We start from the raw sequence: 26,245 nt of genomic DNA, 5'->3' as shown, positions 1-26,245 counted from the left end.
GTTTTTGTTTTAAAACGGAACATGCGTGGAAAGTTAAGACCATCTGCACTTTTGAGATTGGCTGGTGCCATCTTTTCTTAACCATTAAATGAAGCCCTGAGGAATCCGCTAATTCACTTCATACATTTAATTTCAACCTTTGCTGCACCACAAACCAGACAAGTTATTTAAATATTAATCATATTTTATTTCCCCGCAGAATCATATCATTTTCCGCGTAAGGCCAGTTGCAGTTACATCTGTCGTTCTCATTGTATCATCATAAATAAAATTACTTGAATGGTCAGTTCACACACATATCAACAAAACCCTATTTTCCCCACCTCCCTGTAGTTACTCAAGTTGTGCATATAGATTTGGTTCTAGGCCTCAGTGGCAGATATATCCTGCAACCTTGGCAAATAAAATCAGAACCGTGTGCATGGCTAGATACCATTAAGAGAGTAAGTGGGATAGTATGCTTTTTGTAATTTGAGTAGACGGATCCTTTAAGAATTACATACCTATTTAACAATATATATGAGCTATTCCCAGTGAAGAGTAAGTAATCTGTATGACTTCAAGCATTCACTCTGTTTAAGAAATTGACTCATAAAAATTGATTTTATTACAATCTGACAAAGCTGGATCAAAACACACTTACAGGTTGCATAGGAAGATCGATACCACTCCAGTGTCGGTCCGCTAAATATTAAGCTACAGCCAGCCGCCAGTTATCTTAGCTCAGAACAAAGATTATATCTCCTTGTTTCATTAGAAGTGCTGGTAGGCGGATTTTGTTACTTTTGGACAGAGCCCAGCTACCTGTTTCCCCCTTCTTCCAGCATTTGTGCTAAGCTAGGTTAGCCGATGGCTGGTAGTAGCCTCTTCGATCTTCTCATCTAACTATCGTTAAGAAAGCGAATAAATGCATTTTCCAAAATGTCCAACTATCGCTTAAACTTAATTCTTAACCATATATGTATGATTTTTGCAGTGAAAAACCAGTTGTGTTAACAACTGTATCTTTTCAACCTTTACTGTAACTTTCTTTGTGATTTGGATGGAGGAAGCAATGCGTGTTCTCTCATTGCTCTACTGGTGCCTTCAAGGAGAGGAACAGCAACATCTGAAAAAGGTCAACTTAAAAAAGGTTTGGATCAAACCAACTTTTAATAAAAACCTGCATTTCCACAGGTTTGAGATTAAGGAATTGCTCCTTCCAAAAAAGTCACCATCTTAAGTACAATACTAGATAATCTTTTCCAGTCACCTCACAACTATATTTCACAATAAACATGATAGATATATCCCAAACTATTAATGAAAAGGCTTGTACAGGACACCTGGGGCTCCTAATAAAACGAAAGCCCTGTTAATTTAACAAAGTGGTCTATTGTTGGAGGCATTTTAAGCATAAATTTAAAGCTCTTGCAGATGGATGATCTCAGTTGTGCTCCAGCGGGAATGTAACAATGGTGAGATATTACTGCGACTCCCCGGTGGGTCTTTAACTCAAGAGTCTTGGCTTAATAGAAAGGAGAAGATATGGATAAAACATTAAAATAATCATGAAACAATGTAGAGAAGGTTTTAGAAAGCACAACGGGCAGCCCACTGGGAACCAGAGGAATCACCAAAGTAGAAAAAGAGACAGTCTTTAAAACCATAACTCATTCATCCACACATTAAACAGTGAAGATGCTTCACTACTCGTCTTGTATGACAGGGTGTGGCTTTGTTTCACCGAACCACTGGTGCTGCTCAACAAGTGGGACTGAGGCTGTTAAACTCAATCTGCAGGGCATTGATAATGCTGGGTAATGCGATTGGGCTTGTGGACAAGTCTTCCCCCGAGCACCAGGTGTACCACCTTGCTTCTTGGGGGCCCAGCAGCGTAGAGGCGAGGGTGGCATGGGGGGCTCCAAGGGACAAGGGTGCTACTTCCAGAGATGGTCTCCCTGCGGCTCCTCCACCAGGTCGGGGCTCGGGACAGTCAGAGAGGCCGTAGCGCTATAGCAAAGTGCGGCGGACCTTCTCGTAGGCTCCCAGGAAGATGAAACCACCCACGCTGATGAAAGTCATTCTTGGTACGCTACCTGCAAACAGACTGCGGAAAAAGATGGAAAGAAGGACAAATGCTATAAATTTAGCATTTTAAATAATTCTTGAAAATTTAAAAGTATAGCCTAACCAACCCTACAAGAGCTTTGGGTTTTGGACTGCTGGTCGGGCACAACATGACATTTGAAAGTGTCACCATGGGCTCCGGGAAACAGTGATGGGTGGGTTTTTTTCGCTATTTTCGGACATTTTACAGACTAAATTACTCATTAAATTTTTCTTCCAAATGTCAAGTCAATTTATCTGCATATCCATCAACTACTGTTACGTGAATATTAGGAGCTGGTTTGTCGAGATAAACAGCTGGTGGCGCTAATTTCCCCTCGGGTGCCACTGAAACCAATGAAAACCATTGCAGAAGAAGAGGGTGCAACAAGATGGCTTAATTAATAGAGCTCCGTTCAAAGAAAACAACAGCATGGCTTATGGTGGTTTAAGAGCTTGGGGTTGGTTTTAAAGCAGATATCAGGCAAGACTGTTGCTGGAAATTATTGTAAAAGTCTCTAAATGAGAAATCTGGCAATAGGCCCTCAAAATCTACATCCTAAAGCCAAAGACATGAACTGAGTTTATTTTCGCTGGTGGTGTAAAAACAAGCAGGAAAGCTCCATGCAAGGATGAGTGCTACTTCAATCATACACAACTCAGTGTAGTCCCCACTAAGCAAAGAGAGAAAACAAATATGTCCACAGAAGAGGTGACATGAAAGAAAATGAATAGCATGACGGCAATAAACCTGAGTATGGAAGCATGTTTTTCCCACAGCACAGTCCTCCCTCTCCAGTAAAGCCTAATCATGCGGTATCTGTCCCATACAGTGCACGACATTTTTCACAACATGTTGGAAATGTCTGAGCTTTGCCACGTGCACACACACCTTCACTTCACTTCGAGGGAGCGTTTCAGGACGAAGTCGATTGTTTTGGTTTTTTTTGCCTGTTGCAGCTTTTATCATCTCCCTGAAGAGAAAATGTGAACAGAGCTGAGGGCAGCGCAGACTGTATCATGTATCAGTCCACGGATCCACAGTATCTGTGAGTGACTTAGGGCAACGTCGTCGGGGCAGGGCCCCGCACTCGGGTGCAGAGGGTCCATGGGAGTGGGTCAAACATGAGGCCTCTTTCCTGGAGCCACTTTACAAAGAGTGAAAGGGGCCCAAGTTACAGCGACTGAGCGAGAAGCTGTTGATGTTGCAGGGGTCAGAGAATGCGATGGGACATGAGAGAGCACCCATCTCCCAAGAACCTCCCCCAGCCCCCTTTCCCAACCCTCCCTGCTACATACAGCTGTTTTTGGGATTAGGCTTCAAGCCCCCACCCTAAGGCCTCCCTGGAGCTCTCACCCCCCCCCATTTCGCTCTCTCTGTGCATGACTGATGGCCAGATGACATCCACACATGTCCCTCCGCTGTCCATCCATCCATTTCTCTCTGTCTCCCTGTCCAGCGACGGCCCCCTCAGCTGGCTCAGTTGTTCGGGGATTTCTCCTCCGTCTCCTTTTCATGCTGCGTCATCCACTTCTCAGACACGTGCTCACTTTGTCCCGTCTGTTCATCTGCCTTTTCGTGTCTCTCGCTCTTCTTATTTTCCCATTTCTCTCGCTCTCTCCTTCTCGCCGTGTTCTTGCCTACTAACACCTTCTGTCTGCCAATACGCCCCCACGCTCACATGGTCTGGACCCAACCAAGCCAGATGTAATGGATGAAGAGTATTTTGTGTGTGTGTGTGTGTGTGTGTGTGTGTGTGTGTGTGTGTGTGTGTGTGTGTGTGTGTGTGTGTGTGTGTGTGTGTGTGTGTGTGAGAGAGAGAGTGTGAGTGTGAGACAGAGAGAGAGAGAGAGTGAAGAAAAAGTCCATGAAACTGTCTACGCACACAAAATGTCTGTCTGCATACATCATCTGCGTGGGCGTGTGTGTGTTAGTACTTGTGTTTCTGTCCATTATAATTTTTACAGGACTTTTGAAATATTGTCAATATTGTATCGCTCTGTCGGCCCAACACTTTGGTCCAGACTGAAATATCTCAATAAGCAGAAACTTGAGTCGATAACCTTGAGATTTTGTACAGACATCTGCACTCCCCAGAAAATGGGTCCTACTGACTCGAGGAAAATATCTCAGCACAATATGGATTCCTCTTGCGCCACAATGAGGTCACATTTTTGGTTTATTGCCATTAAATTTGGTACACAATTTGTTTCAAAGCTACAGTCTATTTAATACCATTTTCCTTCTTCATGTTTCCCCGGATAGTAGTTTCCTCTGGAGCTGATGCAGAGGGTTAGTAGGAGTGTGTAGGTTTATTGTTGTTAACCAGTATTTACTTGTGAAGTTGTGCTCTGAACTAGGAAATTATTTTTTTGTATTTTGCAGATTTGATAGCTGGAGCATTTTTGCATACAAATGAAGTTGGTAAAAACCCGCTCCGACTATGTGTTTGGATCAGATTTGTGCATGTATGACATCTCAGAGTCGATCCAGCTTTTTCTCTCTCTGTCCTCAAGACCCCCTCGATTTGCTCCCGCCTCATCCGTGCCTTAGAAGACACAGAACATGGTTCGTGTCTGTGTTTATCCAGGGTGCTCTAAAAGAAACAAGCGATGAGCGAAAGAATTCCATAGATTTCCCCTGAGAGATCCGGAAAGGACCAAGTTGCAACGAACAGCGGGAAAAACGTACATAAATACACCATTTGCAAAGCTGAGGGGGTTTTTACATGTATGTGGAGCCCGTTTCTCAGAGGATGATTACCACAGTAGGAGAGTTGCTGTGAGAAAAGGCTGAGGAGCACAGCTGTGCCATCACCAGTTGAGCTAACAACAGCTGACGAGGGGGTTAAGTGCAAATAAATACATAGTACGGGTTATTTATCAATCAACCCGACTGAAGTTCAGTGGAGATGTGAGTAAAATACTAGAAATGGCTGAAATGACCATTTTACAGTCAGCAGCTCACCTAGAGTGTTTTCACTATACGATGTGAATTCCTCTTCAAATTCAAAGTCCGACCTGACTAGGTTTGTACTGCGTTTCTGATTCACTCTGTAACATGCGAGTAATAAGCTGGAAGCAGCAACAAGGCCTCCTCATGACTACTAAAAGGTATCCCTCCGCCACAGCTCACCACAGAACTACTGTCCGTGCAAACGACAAGAGGGACATTTCTACAAAATCGGATTTCATTTTGAAAGTTACCGACTCAGTTTAGGTTATTGGGATCGAAGAAGCCTCATATGAGCCTCAGCCGAAATTTTCAAGTGCATTTTTTGTACAGCCCGATGGCTGAGCATTTTGCCCCCCCCTCCTCTTTTCTTATGGCATAGTCGCATTACCGATGAAATTCTTCAGGGCCGGTGTGGAGTAGTGACAGCGACCAAGACCTAATCTCACATACACACAGGCGATACAATATTTTTTAAGACAGACTTTCAATATCCTGGACCTATCTTTTATCTTTTCATTTAGCGGTCCAGAGGGTCAAGAATTAATTTGCTCAACTTTTAATCCAAAATGGGCACGAGAAGTCCCCCCCCAGGGAATTGTGATTTGGGTCACAAATTGGACTTACTGCTCGTACATCACATTTGTCGACTGCAAAACTGTACAAGGTACCCAGCATGTCAGGGATCTCCCATACAGCCCCAACATTCACATAGCTCCAACCTTTCCGAATGCCACCGGCCCGGATCGGGTGTTTCTAAAAGAAGGCCAGTGAAGGGATAGCTGGGCTCGGTCGGTGAGTGTGTAAGACATATAGAGTGCGTATGTGTGAGACAGAGAGAGAATCCAAGCGTGTTTGTGTAAGCACGGACTGGTGTAAATGCTCCAAATGTACGTGGAGACATTAGTCAGAGGTTGCTGTCCTGCCCTTCAGCGTGCTCTTTTCCATCTCCACAGTTATCTATCACCATCTGCTGAAACCCAAGCCACAGGCCTGCTCCAGGCAATTACTTAGCATTACTCACACAGCAATATTAAACATGATCCAAAGCTAATCAAAATCCAATGACGGAAAAAAAAAAACAAATGGAGAGAGAAAAAGTAGCTGGACAGCTAAACAACGACACAGTAGACACAACAAGTCCTGAAGTACTCCCCTCTATCTTCTCACGTGATGGCCAGCAGTGTGAGGAATGAACTAATATTAAACTCAACACTCCTGTTTTGTCTCTTCTCTGGACTGGCGTTACATTTCCTGTCTGGGATCAGGCCCACCTGTGGATTCTGGGACGTCAGAGCAGGGCCAGAGCTCCAATGTTCCCCTCGACTCCCTGACTCACTCTGACATCACAGCCTGGCCCGCCTTTGAGAGCTGTCATCCCCCTATTGTCCGCCAATGACCTCTCCCGAGGAATCGCACTAAATATAGTTTCAAGGCTTGACAGGAGCATATGGAAGAATAGTGATGAGCTTAAAGAAAACGTCTTGGCTTTAGTTTAGAGAGATGTTGGTGCTCCTGTAGAAGAGAAGGGTGGAAATCTTACAATGTAGTGAAAGAAAAATGTCTGGAACTTGTTTAGGAACAATGCTGAGGTTATAATAAATAGGCATCTTTAGTTCTACAACTCTTCCATTAGATAAATTTTAAAGAAAAAGACCTGTGGACCTGTGTGGGTCTTAATCAAAACTGAGATATTTTGATGTTTTATACATTCCTTCAGTAGGGGCTGGGTGTATTTAAATTTCTTGGACAGAAAGGAGGATGTTAATAACCCCTGTCAAGTCAGAAACACAGATGTTATAACACTTTCCCTAAAAACGCGAGAACCAAATTTGTCCACCCAAACACCACACACAGTGAAGGATACAGACTGTATCTGTGGCACCGAGGCTGTTCTTTGGCAATACACCTTTCCACAACCGTGTTAATCCCAGTCCCTCTGCAGTAGCGTATCATTTGTTTAAATGGTAAATCTGGGAATGTTCTGTTTTTTCTATGGTCTGCTCCTTATTCCTCTATTAAACTGTTAAGACACAACACTGAGCATCACTATTGCACTGGGTTACATGTTTTTTATTAACTAGAACATGGGCACTGTAGTTTATTTGGACTCCCACATCTGTCCTGCCTCCATAAATATTTGCTGGTGCACTAAATCCGCAGCTGAAAATAGTCTGCAAAAATTAACATTTGCCAAAAACTACAGCACCTAGCTGTTTTAGGAGACTAATTTAGCCTTTTAAAAAAAAAAAAATAACTGAATTATATAGTTTTGCCTGATTTTTAAAAATTCATATCGTCAGTAAGAACTAACAGGCTTGAGGCCACAGACTGGGGAAGTTGTGATGTTTTGAGAGACGGACTAACCCACTATTGATTTTGGTATTTTTATAGAATACGTTGACAGTAAACAAAACACAAAACACCACCTGCCTTATCTTTTGCCTGTGTTTTCCAATTTTGTAAATTAGTTTTATGTTTCTGTTCAAAGAGAGGTCGTTGTGATCCATTTTTGGACATAGAGTTTCCAGTTGTTCCTGGTTTCTTGCCGTCCTTCAAGCAGCTGCATCAAATCCATTTAACAAAATGTGAAGAATGAATTCCCTCATTAGTTTGAGATCTGGGTTATTATCACCAAAGGCAGGGAATTGATTAACATGGAATCCCCAATAAAAATGGCTTCTCGCTTCATAAAGCAGAAATACTACACTTTGAGACCTTCTGCATTTCCACGTGTCTTTGTTTCACTTGAGCAGAGCCAGTAATAGATTCCTCCTACACTCTAGGACTCTACTCCACCAATCACATTATGTAAGGCAAGATGTGTATTTGAACTAGGTAGGTGAAAAGAGCTCACCTTCCTCAACGTAATTTCCAAAGCTTGCCGATACCATACAAGTACAATTAAGGTTTACCACACACTTCCAGACACTCTGCTTTGTTGTGTGTATGTGGTACAAGCATGCCATTTGTTTACTTTTCTTCCATTTTGGTTTACATTAAGCCCAAAGCAGACACAGCCTGGAGGACATGTTGCCTATTAGTCTTTGTTCTGACATGATTCCTGGTGCAGTCTAGTTGTTCTGCAGGTTACTGGGGGAGGCCAGTGTGAGCTCCTCTGCTCTCAGCTCACCCGGGGTCTCTGGGGCATGGCACACACATGGAAATACTTTAGAGCTTCACTACACTGCAATTGGGCCTATTACCATAATTACAGCTTTAAAGCCCCAGCAATTTGTATCAGGCATGCACCAGCGCAACCACCAGGCCTTTGGCCCTGTGGAACAACAGACCCCCACCCCCCACCCCCTTTCGCTTTCTACACACTCTCCTTTGTCTCTGCATTACATTCTCTCGTTCTCTTAGTTTGCTCTCCTTCTTTTTTTCTTCTCTCCTTACATCAATATCAGGGGAGAGAAAGATTTTCAGGAGCTCGTCATGCTGTACGGCTCATGGTGCACGTTCTCTGGGCTCAGCCTTATTTAAGAGAGAGAGCGCTGAGCCCAGGAGGATAGTTTGAGGAGATAAAGAAGGAGAGAGGAGAAAAAAAAGAGAAAAAACATCAAAGGTGTGGTGCAGAGGTGGGGACTGGCATCAAAGAGCTCTCTTGAACATTACCAGTTGGTTACTGTTGCAGCTGGGAGAATGGGATTTGTAGTTAGGGCTTGCTAACTATCACCTCATTGAGATCGTTCTGGAGTCTCAAACGTGATCGTTATTATTCTGATGTTTTAGTTTGAAGCAGAATCACCCCTGGTTCATATTAAACACAAAGCTGAAATGTATTTCTCTGTGATTAGATTCCAGCACTGCAGCTACAAAAACAAACAATGATCCAGTGGCTTGTAAGCGTGTGTTTGTGAGACAGAGAGGGGGAGAGTGATGTCCCGCTGGTGTTTGGCCCAGTCCCAAACCAAATCTGCTATGAGCATTAAGCCGAGGTGCATCCTAACTGAATGATGGGGGCTTGTACACAAGCAGGCCTATCATTCACCGTGGCTGAGGGCGGGTTTTAGTGCTGGCAGCCCTGTTTGGCCCCATTAGACCTGGCCTTTTGTCTGGTGCGTATCATAAACACATCAAAACACTCAAATAAACCCTTCCAATTGGCCCCTATTACACCTTACTCAATAGGACAGTACAGCAAGATGGCAGGGAAAGCTTTTACGCAACTCATTTTTCAGCTGCAGCTGTAAATTCACATCGAAGCAGGTTCAACATCAAACTTGATCACCTGAGGGACCAGGCTGACTTAAAAAATAAGAGGTTTTTAAATGTGCTGAGATAAAACGGTTTGTGTAAAGAGGCCATCTGGTTTTAAACAATCAAGATTGGCCTTTGAAGATTCCTTTAAAATTAAGACACACACCCTGTAAGGCCTCGGCTCTTCCACACATCGCAGAGCACCACTGGGATGTTGCCGCTCGCTGTGGTCGACCCGGCCTAGAGAGAAAGAGAGAAAGAGAGAAGAGAGAGAGAGAAAGCAAATACAGGTGTGATGACGGATGGATTGTCTCCTTTGCTTCCTGCGAGACACACACACACACACACACACACACACACACACACACTCCTCCAACTCTCCTTCCATTTCTCCTCATGGACAGCTGTGTCAGTGCAGGTAACACCTCCATCACGCACCCAGGCACCCGCTCAGAAACACACCCAGCCATTTGCCCACCAAAAAACACACTCAACAAGTTCTTCTCGTCTTCCTCCACACCCGTCAGTAAAGCACTTTTATTTACACAATACGGCTTAGCTGGCCAGAGAGTTTTTAATCCATCACTGTGGAAAGGCAGAGCTGCAGGACAAGGCCAGGCAGGGTTAAGTGAGGGTGGGTGGTGGCAGCAGAGAGGAGAGAAAAAGAAAGAGGCTGTGGAGGCCAGACTAAAATGAGGAGGAGAGGATAGCAGGAGGACTATGTGTGGAGGTGCACGCACACCAAATCCATGCCACAGCTCACTGAACATATAAGAAATAGTGTCCGACGTCCGCTGTAGATTGTGACTCCCAGATCTGCTGGAACGAGAGGAAGATTCCTGCATTTTTTCTTCATGTGAGAGGGGGAAAAAAAACACCCCTATGCCTTATGTTTCTCTTGGAAACAGGTGGCTGAGAAATGAGTCTCCCCTCTCCTCATCTGACAAGTTTTCTTTTCCTTTACCGCTGTGGAATGGTGGAACAGGGAGTCCAAAACACACACACACACACACACACACACACACACACACACACACACACACACACACACACACAGAGACACACACACACACACACACACACACACACACACACACACACACACACACACAGAGACACACACACACACACACACACACACAGAGACACACACACACACACACACACACACACACACACACACACACACACACACACACACACACACACACACACACACACACACACAGTTCCTGTGTAACTTATGCTGACATACATAAATATCTTCGTGCAGCCCAATCTATAAGCTTTCTCTGGCTTATGTTTTTTGCTTTGTTATCTGAAGTCCTTACAATCCTGTCACCAGATTTAAAAATGTGCTTCATACTGAACTTTTTCCACATAGCATCTACACTGTTCAAACATGCCAGCCTGACTCTGATGTGTAGAGGCTAGTGAACATGACACTGCTGGCTGCAGTGTGGTGCACCAGCAGGAATCATGCCAGCCTGAGGAGAGGAGCAGTGTTGTGCAGTAGCAGTGTAGGCGGCGTGAAGCGGCAGTGTGGTTTGCCCGGCTTTTTGCTACTGCTGCAGGCGGGGCGGTGTGGCGGGAGTCCTGCCCTAGAGGGGCTTTACATGTCCAGCTGTGCCCTGGACGTCTGCCCTGGTGTGCCTCGCCTGCACCACACTGCCTACTGTACAACACCGCTCTTTCATTCTGCCTGCCATAGAAAAGAAAGAACCTTCTCCTCTGCTGCTGTGGGAAGGAAACTAATGTGACAGGCTCCAACACCCACATTTCCTCCCCTTCGTCCGATCCAAACTGTCCATACCCATCAACACCAGCCCTGCTCTCTGTCTGTCTCTCTTTCAGTCTCCTGCCTGGACTTGTCACCCTTTGCTGCTGTGGGACCAAACTTTGGTCTGACACGATTTTTAAAATGACATATTACCTTTAAAGGTTTTAACTAGCATAGGACTTTCATTTTGCTGAAAACCTGGTGGATACACAAGTATCATTCTCACTGAATGAAATGAAGGCTTTTTCCCAGCTAAACTGCGGTGCCTTAAGTGAATAAAAAAACTTGGCCTTATAAAGTTATAACTGAACCACTTTGAGGAAGCACAGGCCAAGTCCTTTGCTGGTGGTAAATTACAACAGCTGCATTTCAGATAATGTTTACAGGAAGCTTTTGTACTGTTCTGTTCCACCTACAGCCAACTGCTTCTTGCAAGAGATCAAGCCTGACTGAGTGTTTTGTTTATTTCCAGTATCTCATTAGTCAGGATGGGAGGGTGGAACACTTTGTCATCGGTGTGAGTTTTTTTTTTTTTCTTGGGGTGTGGGGGGGGGCTTGGGGAAACTCTGAACTCACTACCCTTTACACACACACACACACACACACACACACACACACACACACACACACACACACACACACACACACACACACACACACACACACACACACACACACAGACACACACAAACAAAGACACACACTGGACTTAGTGAGGGAAGCCAGACATACAGTAAGAGTGAGCCAGAAGTGAAAAGGGAGGGCGGGGGGACCTACACACAGAGTAGAAGAGTTAACAGGAGGGACACTGGCCCTCTGGTTCACCTCTCAGTGACAAGCAGCCTTGAGATGGAAATTGCTGTGGAGCACCAACATGTCCTCACTCTAATACTAACCATGCACACAAACACGTCTTCTCGACACTGTCCATAGTCCAGATCAGATGAAGAATATGTGTGCATGTCTCACTACTGTCCCGGTGCTACCTCGGCCTCCTCCGTCCTGTGTGCTGACACTGTTGAAATTTGCTCGGACTGCAGGCCCGCTCAGCTCTCTGCCTGCGAGGCATCACCTGACAGCAGTGTTTAAAAGTCGCTGCCAGTGGTGTGCTGCGTGTGTGTGTGTGTGTGTATACCTTTGCAAGCATGATCCTGGTCTTCGCCACGTCAAGAGGAGTGGTAACAAATGCCGCTACCGCACCTACAAAAGACAAATACACATATTTAGTATAGTGCAAACATAACAGGCCCTCCACTCTACTCTCAGAACAGTCTTTAAATATTAAAAATAAACCCATAAAAAGTCCAATTACCTAACCGCAATTACAGTAACGTATTAATTCAGCAATAAACAGTGGAAGTCTTGGACTTCCTCTCCATTGAGTATATTTCCCATTCGAGACCTTTCCCATTATTAGACCACAAAAACCAGACAGACACACTTCTATTCCCCCCACTGCCTCATCCAACCCACGCCTTCCCCTGAGCTCACACTCACACTCCCTCCTATAACATAGACAAGGACAGGCATGCACACACGCGCACCTGCTTGTACGCACAAGCACGAAAACAGACACATTTGGATACGTTCAGACGCAAATGAAAAATCAAATATACACCCACACTCCCCTCCAAAGCGTTTTATTAGAGCAGTTACACCCCAACTTCCCTCCAACACTCCCAGTTGGAAGCTGGATGGGCGGTGCGATCCAGAGGTGTCCCCACTGAGCTGCACTGTGTGTCTAAGTGAGAAACTGTGTGTGTGTGTGTGTGTGTGTGTGTGTGTGTGTGTGTGTGCGTGTCACTCTGCCACAAACACAGCAACTGTTCCGGGTAAACATATCCATATGGGCCACCAAGAAGCAATGTGACTGTAAGTGAGCTGAGAATACAGGAAAACATTAAGAACAGTGTGGTTTAACACACCATTATGTTTTAATAGTTAATCTTGGATAATTATAAGAGTGAATTTACATGATTTTTTTTCTCCTACTTGGTAGGATAAAACTCAAACTTCAGAAGGATAAAAAGATACAGCCCTCTTACTGTAGCCTGTTTTGTAAAATTCTTGGAGAGCAATGAAAGGATGCATTATCCCAGTAAATCTTACACATGGAGCGCTGATTCGGAGATTCTAAATTTGGCTGGAAATGCCGTGTGATGTGATGAAGGTTAGACGCGAATGAGTCGGTGATGTAATCTTGTCTCGGGCTGGGCAATTTTCTCTCGGCTGTTCAAACGGGGTCAAGTCTGTCGTAAGTCAGTGTGGGGTACTGGTGGAGATATTTGCGATGATTAAACGTGCCTGTGTGAGCATTTACAGTGTCAAGCAGATTATGTATGAGTGAAAGAGAGAGTGTGAAGTGTAATGTAGGGGAAGTGACTGAAACTTGCGGATCTCTCTTGGAAAGCAGCTCGGTCATAGAGGGATGTGAACTTGACTCCTACCCTGGACCCATGCCGCCATACTCCCCCATCACCCACCCAAGTCCCTTGCCCCTTTTCCCCCTTCTTCTGCCTTTGGCACAGGTTGTCTTTTATTCTCTCAATACTTTTCAGTTATTGTTTTTTTCTGTATATTCCAATGAACAATTCTGTCAATATAAGGCTTGTGCATACAAGCAGGTGTGTGTGTATTGGATTGCTTTGAGCTGGATACTCAAATACTACACATCTGTATATATCGATGTGTATATTAAGTTACTATAATATAATCAAGATCTCTCTAGAAGATTTCCCCACTAGCCTTACAAAAAGGTTCAACCTCACCAATGTGAGAAGAAAAACCCTCTGTCTGACAACTCATGTTTTCAAAATGACTCTGTTCCTTATCTCTTAAGTCTTCAACATCTTTTTTCTCTGCATGTCTCAGTCTGCCACCTACTCATCCACATCTCCTGTCTCTTCTTTCTCTTCTGATTTCTTTCCTTCTCTCCCCTCTTCTTCCCAGCATGGACCGAGTCCAGGTGGGGTGGCACGGGGCCATGTCTCAGTTCCTTGGGGTGCTGTTTCCTTCACCTCCATCTCCATCTCTCCATTGTCCCCAGAGCAGCTAACCTCAATCTTCCTGTCCTGTCTGGCGCTTTTTAGCTTCCCGAGAGTTATGGACTGAAAGCTATAACCGTCCAATAACAGCTCCATGGACTGATTCCAGAGCAGAACTGTTCATCTGAAATATGTATTTTGATTGCAGTTCGGTTTTTTCATCACGAAAAAGGTTAAGACTGAGTGGAAAGATGGATGATGTGACACATTTGTTATTTGTAACGCCACAATACTGGAAGCCAAGCTAGGTTGTTGCATACCCCTGGATTTATATTATTATTCTCTCTCTTATACTGATACTGTACACGTCAAATGTCACTGTGTTTTGTAAATGCACCACAGATTTTTACTTGTCTGCAGTGCTGTTGTATGTTTTTTGTTTCAAATCAACACTTTGCTGTTCCCTTGCTCTTAACTAAGCCCTGGCTCCGTATCAGTATTTGACCATTGGCCTTTTTCTTTATGCAGGAAAACGTATTGCTCCTGATGGCAATCAACAAGAGCACAAAGCACAAACAGCAGCATCCATGCACAGCTTCACACATATTAAAATATACACAGCTAAATAAATTAAAAGGACCAACTGAGTTAAAGTTCCCTGCATTTCCACACAGGTGTTCTGGCTTCTCTAAGCAGGGAGGAGCTACGCCGGTAATGAATGGTGTGACCTGAACAAATAAAAATGCCCGGTATAAGAAACGCTGTAACTTGTCCCATCCTAACAGATGCAACAAAAGTGAGGAAGAGGCCAATAAAGCTCAGTCTGTACACACCTCCACAGTCTGAGAAGAGGTCTAACTAGGCAAATTAAGTGAAAACACCTGTATGGATGCACTATAGGTATGCAGGGGCTTTAAAAACTAAAGGGTTGAGGGCAGTTACATGCAGAATAAAGTACTTTCATAGAAATGCACATACTTGCGGTATTTGCTTAATCAGAGTTAAGCCTTCGTTAACAATTTGTATGAAGTAGACTCAGGAATACTGTGTCTTATTTTTATGAATCTAAAGTTGATCAGATGATCAGCACATTGAAGGAATGAAAGATTCCATCAAGTTTTTTGGTGACGTGTACATTATAGCTGCCCTGAACTTTAGCTTGTCAGACCCCAATGATTGTAATTGGGGAGTGATCGCCTCTGTGCATGTCTTTTTTTTTTTTTTTTTTTTTTAAAACCAGATCAAGGCAACCACACCAGATTCAGTAAAAACACACCCACTGAGATTTTTTCCTTCGTAGAGAGAATTAGCACGGGGCATCCAGATAGCTGAATGGTATGGTTTGATTCCACCAGGGGCATTTCATTACATGTCATTCCCGTCTCTCTCTCTCTCACTCCCCTCATTGGCTGTCTGCCTCTCTACTATCTGCTGTCAAACAAAGGCAAAAATGCCCAAAAAATAATCTTGGGAGAAAAAAAAGGAATAAGCACGCCTCCTTGCAAATACTATTAGTTTGTATGTCTCCAAACACAGTTTATTATCAATAAAAGTGTTATGGATTGATAATTTTTATTTAATCTTAAAATTTGGTCAATCTTCTAGCCTTTATCTAGTATATATATCTCTTGGGTTTCATACTCTTAATTCTCTCTAGTTGTTGCATTTTCCTCTCCCCTGTTCATCTTGTTTTTAGTCCACTCCCATTCCCCTCTTTTTTTTTCTCTTTTCCTGCTCCTTCCTTTCTTACTCTCTTAAACCACTTCAGGCCCCAGTGCTCAGGAGGTCACACAGCTGCAGGGGCCCATGCCCAGGAATCAGCGCCTCTCATCCCTCCTCTCTTCTCCCCTAGTTGTCTGTCTCTCCCCTGATACTCATTTAGGCTAAGACAGACCCATAAAGTTTGCTATGGTATGATTTTCATTGGCTGAAGGACTTGAGAACTGTAATAATGAGACCTTTCTCATCACTGTATTGAGGATCGTCAGTTAAAGCTGTTTGGTAACGGTGTTTAAGAAAAACTCCTCCATCCTCCTTTCTTCTGCAGATCCGCTGTGCAGGTGAGGATGTGATTTGCCAGCTGAGCTAACCTTTGTGGAATCTTACAAGAATGTGGCTTTGGGTAAACTTGTCCTTCCCTCCTGGCCATCTATTCACCTATCCATCTATCTAAGCATCCATTCCCCCCTCCCTTCTTTCACCCCCTCTTTCCCCCCTCCTCCCTCTCCCTCTCTTTCCCAAAGCAGCATATAATCCCCTGCACCTGCAAAAGCTCCGCACACTGCAGCCTGCCAAGAGTAGAGCGTGTGACCTTGCCTCCACGACCACAGAGTCTGGGGAGAAAGAGAGAGAAATGTCGAGAGAGAAAGAGAGGGTTGTCGATAGAGGAGGATGATGAAAGAGCAAGAAAAAGGGAGAAAGTGGGAGGGAGACAAAGAGCAGGAGAGTTGAGATTGTAGTTAGTGGAGATATCAGACACATTGAAAACACATTGTGAACCTTGGTCTGGTCTGGGGTCCAGGCTGGGAACCGGCTTGTCCAGCTATTTTTGTGTTGCCTTTTCTCCCCAGTGATGTCATGCTACTTGTTTCCCAAGAACTGGGACGGGACAAGAGGGAGGCAAGAGAATATGCTGCAACGCTCCCACTATATCATGCTAAATCTTTACACATTTTGTTTGAAATTTTGTCATAATTTTGAAGTGGGTTGACAACTATCAGAGTCCCACTATTTCTTAACATACATTTATTGATGGTCTGAAATGAACAAAGTAAGTGTAAGGTTGATAATTTCATATTGTCAACAACTCCCCAGAAAGGTCAAAACCAACAACGAATTGATCCTACTGACATGTATTGTCTGTATGGCAAAAGCCTGCTATATCTTATTCCTCTGTGTAACAGAGCTCCATTTTTGTCCAACGATTATAAAGATCAATGCATTGGATGACATATTGTAGTTTATTTTGAGTTAATGTCATTTTGCTGCCATAAATAGTCAGTAGTGCACCAAAAGTGTATTAATCCCCGGCTGAAAATAGCGCACACCAAAAGCACAAGTTACTCAGTTTTGAGTAAGCTGTTAACAATAAATTATTAAGTCTTGGGAGTTGTTTTCGAGTTTTGTAGAAATGAGTGGGATTGGGGCATGTTTGCCACAGACAGGGGAGTCCTCTTAATACTCAGCAAGTATTTAGAGATGGACTTATGGACAAGGCATTGTTGGTTTGGTTATATTATTGAGGTTCATTGACGATAAGAAAAATATTGTAGCATAAGTTAAAGTAGTCGCATGCACATCTGCAAAACCTCAGTGGGATAGGTGCTGGATACAAAAAAATCTATTTAAGGGAGCTGTGGGACTCCTTGTAGTGCAATTATAAACATATATCATCCTTTAGGTCAAGGGGAATTTTATTTATATTGCCCCAATTCACAAATTTGTCTCAGAGGGCTCTCCAATCCATCCTTAGACCCTCAATCTGGATGAGGGAAATAAATAAATAAATAAATAAAATAAAACATTCACTATACACAGAGTTAAGTTGGGCAAACAATGATGGCAATGTATTAAAATAAATACTTGCTTGCATTCTGTTGTGCTGACATCACACCATGTAGTATGTTTTGACGTGCATATATATTAATCTGACATCTGACACTTCAATTTGTTTACTTGAGTCCAAAGTACTCATCAATATCAATTTTTCATGTATTGACCAAGAGACTTCAGAGTTTTACAGACTCTACAGGTCTCATTTAACTGGAAACTAAGCTAATTCCACAACATTTTTTTTTATTTATAAAATAATGAAAATGTAATATTAAATGAAAACAGGACAAATGTAGTGATATCTGTCTAAAAACCATCAGATGACAGGACTGCTTGCCCAAATGCAACTGGCTACTGAGTGAAACCACCTGATTTTTTTTGTTTTTGTTTTGAGAATGAAATCAGGATGGGGATGAAGGCTGTCTCTTTTTCTCCCCCCACTAGTTTCAGCAAAGCAATGAAGAGACCGACTATGCAAGGTTAGTCTGTGTATAAAATGCACGTGGACAGCTGGGCTGCCTCGGGCGCTGCAAGGTATGATTACCTCTCAGGGAGAGCAATTGAGCAACAGCATGGAGCGATTATTAATATTTTCTTTGTCAAAACCCCCCCCAACCCGTGTTTAATCTGTAGCATGTTATTTAATTCTCCTCATATCTTTCACACATGTGGACATCAAAAAAAAAAAAAAAACATGTGTGCGTGCATGTGCATGCAAATGAAAACAAGTAAACACACAGAAGAAGACAGGGGAAAAGGACTGGCAGAGTGTGTGTACCAGCTCAGGATGCTTCATGTGTATTCCATTAGAGGGCAGATTAAAAAGGAGATTTTGTTTTCCCACATCAAAAGCTTCATGCTGGGGGATTCCTCTCTGTCTCTCTCCCTCCCTTTTCCTCTCTGTTTCATGAATAAATAATAAGGGGTAAACCTGGAAAAACAAACTTTTTGACATGTGAACCCTAGCGTCATGGTCAGACTTTGCACCTGGACGACTTCCTACAGGAAGGAGATGGTGGGTCTGTGTTCATGTATCAGTACATTACATATATGTCTGTATTTTTGTGTGTGGGGAGATTGCATTTGATAGTGCAGGTCATCGGTTAATTTGAGTTCCCATCATGCTTGTACGGCGGAATTCCCTGAATTTTTTGTGGCTTTCTTGGTATTCAATCATGACCTAAAATTGTTACACCCTCCTGTTTTGATAATGTTTTTGAGGTCAGAACAGATGGGGTAAACTGCACAGTTGAAAACCACAATATCGTGAAATTAATGTGTGAAAAAAAGAGTGAGAATTATTCAGTTGGATACTGGTGTCTGGTGTGAAAAAAGGCATTAAATCCCTTTGCAGCGACCAATGTGTCAAATTCTTTCATATCCTGTAACTTTCTCAATTAATTTCCTGAGTTCCCTGACTTTTCCTGCATGGAACAAACCTGTCCATGATATCCAAGAAATTCAGTGACCAGTTGAACTTAATGCACTCTACGAAAGGATTGGTCTGCTGACTCCTCTTCCAACAGGCCTACAGCAGCAGTTGGGTGGTTGGTTTTCTCCCTTTTCCTCTTTCTCTTTCTCTCACTGACAGCTGTGCTGGCCTAGTGTGAAATAAAAAGAAAAGCTATAACGCAGCGCATTACTATCCCGCAGAGCACATGAGAGATCATGCCACACACATTCACTTTCAAATTTCTTCACCCTGGCATTTTTTGAACTAAAGCATGTTATTCTAGTTTATGAAAGCCTCTGAACATCTTGGTGGTCAATCTGAAGGAATGGCAGTAAAAACCTGTTTGGTTGCAAGTAGCTGCTTTTTCTTTGCTTCCCTCAGTTAGCCTCTACCATTGTAACTTTGTTATTCTGAGCACCATGCTAATACAGAGGATAAGTGGATTGTACATCTGGGAAAGAGGAGAGGAGAGAAGAGGAGAGGTCCAGATTCCAGCAGTTCAGCTCTCCGCCAACGGACGTGTCCAGATGGCCTGGAGAGAGAAGGCCTTTTGACTGAGGGACAAAGAGACACTTGTGAATGACAAAATCTAACTCTTGCAAATGCACAGAGACACACATACATATATACACGCACGCACGCACGCACACAGGGCTGCCACGTATTGTTCCGGCTTAGCTCGGCCGTTAGCTCCCAACTTTGATGGAATGTTTGACTGTCCGCCTCTTGAGCCCTTGAGACATGATGTCACTCCAACAAAATGCCGTCTTTTCAAAAAGAAACAGCTTTTTATGTGTTCAGGGCCACACAATGTAACGACAGAGGGGGCAAAGACAGTGTAGAGACATGGGAGAAAAAGACATTAAGAAAGAGGTCACAAGAGAGATGAAAAAAAGAACTGGATATGCTCAAAATTCACGATAAATTGAAGGCTGGTTTGATGGTAGTCGTGACAACCCATTAACAATGGGGAGTAAAGTCCTATCTTCGCCTGCCACAATGATACAGGGGAATTCAGAGGGTGAGCCGGCTGTGAATGTGTCAGAGCATTAGCACACTATAATAACTTTACTGCGGATTTACCACAGAGCATAATTGTTGTAAATGATGGTACTGGGGAATGGTGGCGTGTAGAGGGATGAGGAAGGAATAAAAAATACATGGATAATAAAAACAAAGAGGGAATAAAATGAGCAAGTCAAACATTTATGAAAAGATCTGATACATACCTTTAAATATTCCCAAAGTGGAAACTGCACCAGTGAGAAAGGAATCTGAAAAACATAGTAGAAACAAAGTTTTAACTGTCAGGATTATGTCAGCTTTAGTTTCTGATTTTCTGGAAGTTCAAGTTCCATCTTTAACCTCCAATCCACTGCACTTGTCATTCCTGCCACCTTTCTCTGGTTCCTCTCACTTCTCTGACTGCTCCCTTGTTCCTTCTCACTGCTGATGATTAATGACTTAGACGGGCTGTGGTCTGACAGTCCTGAATGGACGGATGGATGAAACTTCAAAAGAGGAATAAAGGGATGGAGGGAGGGTCTATAGTGATGGTTGAAGTGAGAGTGTTGCCACTGGAAACACTAAATTGCCTCAGGCAGGAAGTTACAGCGGGAGGAAGTCAATGGCAGTGCCAAGGGGCAAATGACACACTGTTAGACCACACACACACACACACACACACACACACACACACACACACACACACACACACACACACACACACACACACACACACACACACACACACACACACACACACACACACACACACAGAGACACAGAGAGACACAGAGAGAGAGAGAGAGCACTGGGCATACTTTACATAAACAGAAGCATAAAGAAAGGCTCACAAAAACACTAATTCAGACTAAACACAGACACGTATATTCTCTTATTCACAGAGAACCATTGCAGATTTACACACACACACAGACACACACACGTGTTTCCTGTCATCTTACGCTGCAGGAATGGCAGAGCAGGACAGGAAGGAAGAGAGGGAACAAAAACAAAACCAAAGAGTGAAATAAATAAAGTGTCAGCGAGTTGTGTCATCAGTCTTTGATCACAGCAACAACAGGATCATTCATCCATCTGCGCCGCCTCCACCAACAATGTTCCATCAGACTATGTTAGCACGTCAGTAAGAGCTGGACTGATCCAACTCTTGAGTCAGCCCGAGCACAAAGACAATACATGAGCTGGTGTTATGCTTCTTAATGAGCTTATTAAGAACTTAGTCCAAATGAAGTGACCTCACCTACACACTAAATCTGTAGCAGATTAAGTTAAGGGTATCTGCTGCATGTGCTCTCTGAGAGCTGAATATAAAACTTTAAGATCTTCATAATGACTGAGTTTTATTAAAGGCCATTTAAAAACAAAAGTAAAGGCGTAAAGCTGCAAAACAAGTGTAAATTCAGTTAAGCAGAGCAAATTTACATTTCTGAAATAATCTGGTAAAAGACTAAATGTATTACAAGTAAATATGACAAGTAAACATGTTATTTTATTATTAAACATATTGTACTGTAAGAGGAGGTATTCAAGTCACCAGTTATCTGGTGAAAAACATAATACCTTTAGCAATTATTCAATTGGTCTGACATGTACTGTTTTTAAGATTTTTCATACATAAATAACTTCTACCAGGCATCTCTTTATTGGAAAAAAAAAAAAAAAAAAACAATACAAATCTATTACTCCTTCATGCAGCTTAAATAAAATCCATGACAAGTCACTACTGTACTGAAATCAACACTGTAAAATAAGTTTAGTACAAATGTAGATACTGTAAACATCAACAGGTGATTAGTACACTTTCTAACTGGCTGTCCACTAAGCACCACACTTAGTGTCTGTGTAAGATAATGCTAATGATTAAACCTTGATGGCTGGCTACGAGGAATAATTGATGAGTTTGACAAATTAACGCTACTTAATCCAAGTTTTACTGGAGTTGTGGAAATGTAAACCTCCCCAAACCAAACAAAGAGCAGGACAGAACTGCATAGCTTGCATAGCTACATCTTGGCTCACACAATGGATGTATCAGTCATGAGAAGGGTATTTTAATAATAAAACTTGTAACCACACATACAGTACCAGTAGTAATGTAGCAGAAGGGTAGTTACTCCGGCATGGCAACGTTTGTAGTTTATGTTAGAGCAGTTAAACCCACAAATATTGCATACGTAACGGATAATACCCAATAAACTGTATGTTCGATGATTGTAATGAATGATGTGGGAGCTAAGAACCACTTACCATCAGGTGATTTGCCAACGCAGAACATTATGTAGGTCTATTCAAGTCCTCTCTCCTCTTCCTACTGTTAGCTGATTTGGGTTTCCGGATTAATGCAAATATGGTATGCACTGAAAATTACATTTGCGTGGTTGTCACTGAGAGGCTATTTATCCTTTTTTTTTGGGAGGGGGGGGGGGTTATTGTTATGGGTTACACAAATAACCCTAGCTCCAGTCTCCTTAGCTTAGGTTCAGCTGTTGCTGTCTTTACTTACAGTTTAATACTGGTGATTTCATTTAGAACGGCAAACACCAACATCATAGGTGTCCAGTTAAACAGTCCAGTTACTAAAATTTAATCCACACCTTCTAACCAATCCTTTTTCATAATCTTCAATGGCCATGGCATAAAGAAATTTAAATTATTTTGTGGTTTTTTTTTTGTTTTTTTTTTGATAAGTATATTATACCAACAGTCCAGTCATACACTTGGTTGTTGCTTAATACAGCAGGCCCAGTACATTGAGCTAACAGAAATGTTCCAGTGGAAACTCTTCATGCCCATCTGGTCTATCCAGGTGGACAGAAGCAAATTCTCTCAATCCTCGGAGATGATCTATAAACTTTATTTGATGGACTGTAGGTCAGGTATCCAGAGTACACCTCTGTTATCCAACTGTGGTGAGATGAGAGTGAGCTTTCAAAAAGAATACAAGTGCACCTGTCTTCTATTACCACCTTGATGAGTTCTGTTTTTCCAGGGCAGGGAGAGACGGACAGAGACAAAGACAAAAAGAGTGAAAGAAAGAAAGAAAGAAAGAAAGAAAGAAAGAAAGAAAGAAAGAAAGAAAGAAAGAAAGAAAGAAAGAAAGAAAGAAAGAAAGAAAGAGAGAGAAAGAGAGAGAAGAAGGGAGAGGGAGAGAATTGGGGTATGTTGGGTTAATAGCCATTACTGCTAAATGTCATCAGTACTGGTCCAGGTGAAAGCAAATTGAAAGTGACAGTAACTAAACATATGTCCCAATTCATTTCATATTTATACCTGGGAACATTCAGGCTACTTCTGCAAACTTGCTCACACAATTTGAAAGTGACTGCAAAGTTGAACAAGTAATTTAATCTCAAATACAGTACAGTCAAAGCTAATTGAATCTAAAAGACAGTGTACATGAATTGTTACAGCTGAAATAATAGGAAAACACAAGTTAACCACTTTTCTTATTATTGTGTAATTTTAATCCCCATAGTAAAAGCTACTGTCTTAAAAAAAAAAAACATTCCTTGTAATGTTTCATAATATTTATCAAGGTTTCATTATTTTTTATTGTTATCATCATCACAGCTTGAGCTGACAGACAATAGCTAAAAAGGTTAAAATTGTAATAATAAAAAAATAATATTATTTTAATGTGCACAAAACTGCACTACTTTTGATTTTTGATGCACTGCAACGAGAGAAGCAAGAGAGAGAAAGATGGACTGTGCCTGCAGTGTGTGTGTGTGTGTGTGTGTGTGTGTGTGTGTGTGTGTGTGTGTGTGTGTGTGTGTGTGTGTGTGTGTGTGTGTGTGTTGCCCAGCAGAGATTGAACGTCTGAAAACCATATGCGGTCTGATTAAAATTGATAAGCCATCTATAGATAAGGGAGGGTTGAGGATGCGCACACACACACGCACACGCACGGACACGCACACGCACACACACGCACACACACACGCACACACGTAAATTTGAAACATGTATGAACCTGTCTAAAAGTGGCACATGGCAGGTGTGTTTTTATTTGAATTATGACATCAAATATATACAGGGTGGAGGATATCTAACCTAATCACCGCATTGTGTTATTTTTTCCACTTCTAAAAGGCTTTTAACTCATCTCGCATCAACATGATCTAACTTACCAACGTAATACTTAACCTGATGCTGGTGTAGTGATGGAGGGAGATGAGAGATATAATAAATCTCTCAGCTGAATGAGAAATAAAGATAGGTAGAGAGAGAGAGAGGGGTGGTGAAGAAAGGGGATTGGACATGTAATCCATCTCTCCCTTCTTCACTTTCCCCTCTCTTAGACTAAAGCATGATCAGACTGTGCACATCCCAAACAAAAGTAACCCCAAGTCGATTCATTTTCTATTGAGCTGAGCAACGTGTGCAATGTGTTACTCTCTGTGGAATGAATTTTCACTGCAACAGCAATACCTGTGCCACTGCTCTAACTTGCAATAAAAGCACAAGCAAGATTTCTCAAAACAGCCCAGGGGAGCGAGCAAGTTTCTTGCTTTTGTTTTTGTTCATCACCTTTTCACCTGATAGTCACATTGTCACTCATATCCTTCCTGTCCCAGTAGTTCTGATTGAATCAAAAAATCTTTTGAACCGCATGTGTTTCCAAAGTAGGATGAAATACTCCCTCCCGTCAAGGCTACTATTACTTTGTGACATGCTGAGGGTGAGTTTGAGGCAAACTATACCTTTCAGACCTGCTCTTATTTTGGGGTTCCATCTACCATTCATGGGAAAATTAAACAATTTTTGTGTTTAAACCTTCATGAATTTAGAAGAGGAGGAGGAGGGAAAATTAGGAAGATAAAGACCCCCCCCCACACACACACACACACAAAAGACCAGTAATTCAAAGTAATTCTATTTGCAGCGATTTTAACAACATCATTATCATTAGCTAAGATACAAAGATACAGTGTCAGACACTGTGGGAACTGAAATGTTACACTTTTTGTTTGACTCCTCAGGCAAAGCATGTTATCTCACCACAATATCAGAGATCTGAAAATACAGTTCTTAAGGAATTATGTGTGGCAGTTATTATTCAACTGGATCATTGTGCAAGTGCCTGAAGGTGGAACATTGGGTAATGTGTTTTTCACAATGATTCTGGGCAGTCATCCCCTACAGTCCCGCTGGAAAATCACTGTCTTACACAACTGTAAGAGGTATAATGAAACACACAGGATGATTACCCCACTACCAAGTTTTACTTTCTCATTTTTAATTTTTAAGGTTTTTACATCAACTGTAGGCCTTGCACTCAGTGGGTGCACAGGGGAAGTAGGGATTGTACATCAACTCACCATAAATAACTTTGATTTACACTATTTCTCCACAATGGACGCAAAATCTTTTGCTACTGTGAATAAAACCTGGTTTTCATAAACTGTATGTTATTTTATTTCAAATGAAAGTCCAGTTTGGACATGACAGATTGAGTGTTGTCCAACCTTCCTTTCCCTCTTCCCTGTTTGAATTTCTGTTGTTGATAAAAATCTCTTATTTTGCTTTAGCCTTCCAGTATTTTCATATTTCTGTTTTCTACTATATTTTATGGATTTAGACATATATTGTTTGTCTAAATTTAGGGAGTTTTTTTTTATTTTATTTATTTTTTTTTAAATCAATTTTTAAAAAAAACTGCGATGAATATTTGTTACTATTTTCTGCGTGTTAGACCAAATGATTAATCAATTAATGAGGAAATAATCATCAGTTGAACCTATAATGAAAATAATCTATCTATAATATCTATAAGTAGATAGATGCAGCCCTACATTGTGGTGTTACAGTTTGCCTGTGCAGCTTGTGATGGAGCGAGTTAGGGGCCCAGTGTATTGCTCCAGGACACTGAGAGGGCCCGCCTAGTTGTAACTGGTTGCAGGTGCTGAACCTGAAGTCAAGAGGGGACACTTTTTCTAACCACCGGGCCAGTAGACAAACCGCATGGTTTTGATATTCTAGAGTTACAGAGAGGTCTGCAACAAGTGTTAAGGGCATATTTAGACTCCAGCTATGTCATGGTAGACTAGCACACAGCCATGCAGGCAGCCAGGGTCGTGCTACGCTAGGCTAGCATGAGGCAGCCAGGCAGGATAAAATCCACACTGCTCCATGTTGCTAACTGCTGAGTCTGTCTTATCCCCTGCCTCGTATAATGCCTCAGCTACCATGGCCTATTCAGCACC

General features: G+C 42.4%; 1 protein-coding gene across 1 annotated transcript in view; it reads right to left on the bottom strand.

Annotated features, from left to right (window-relative positions):
- Positions 1-757: 757 nt before the first annotated feature.
- The window catches only part of slc25a26 (solute carrier family 25 member 26), a 56,802-nt gene continuing 31,314 nt past the window's right edge, over positions 758-26,245 (bottom strand). Inside the window, exons 6-10 of the mRNA XM_040116148.1 lie at positions 20,243-20,287; positions 16,272-16,341; positions 12,160-12,224; positions 9,411-9,484; positions 758-2,089 (exon numbers count right to left, since the gene is read on the bottom strand). Coding sequence (XP_039972082.1) covers positions 1,993-2,089; positions 9,411-9,484; positions 12,160-12,224; positions 16,272-16,341; positions 20,243-20,287 — 351 coding nt within the window. The 3' untranslated portion in view covers positions 758-1,992. The remainder of the gene's footprint in view (positions 2,090-9,410; positions 9,485-12,159; positions 12,225-16,271; positions 16,342-20,242; positions 20,288-26,245) is intronic.

This window comes from Xiphias gladius, chromosome 21 (assembly GCF_016859285.1).
Source record: "Xiphias gladius isolate SHS-SW01 ecotype Sanya breed wild chromosome 21, ASM1685928v1, whole genome shotgun sequence".
NCBI lineage: Eukaryota > Metazoa > Chordata > Actinopteri > Istiophoriformes > Xiphiidae > Xiphias > Xiphias gladius.
The sequence above is the reverse complement of the archived record's forward strand: the minus strand, read 5'-3'. Positions and strand labels throughout refer to the sequence as shown.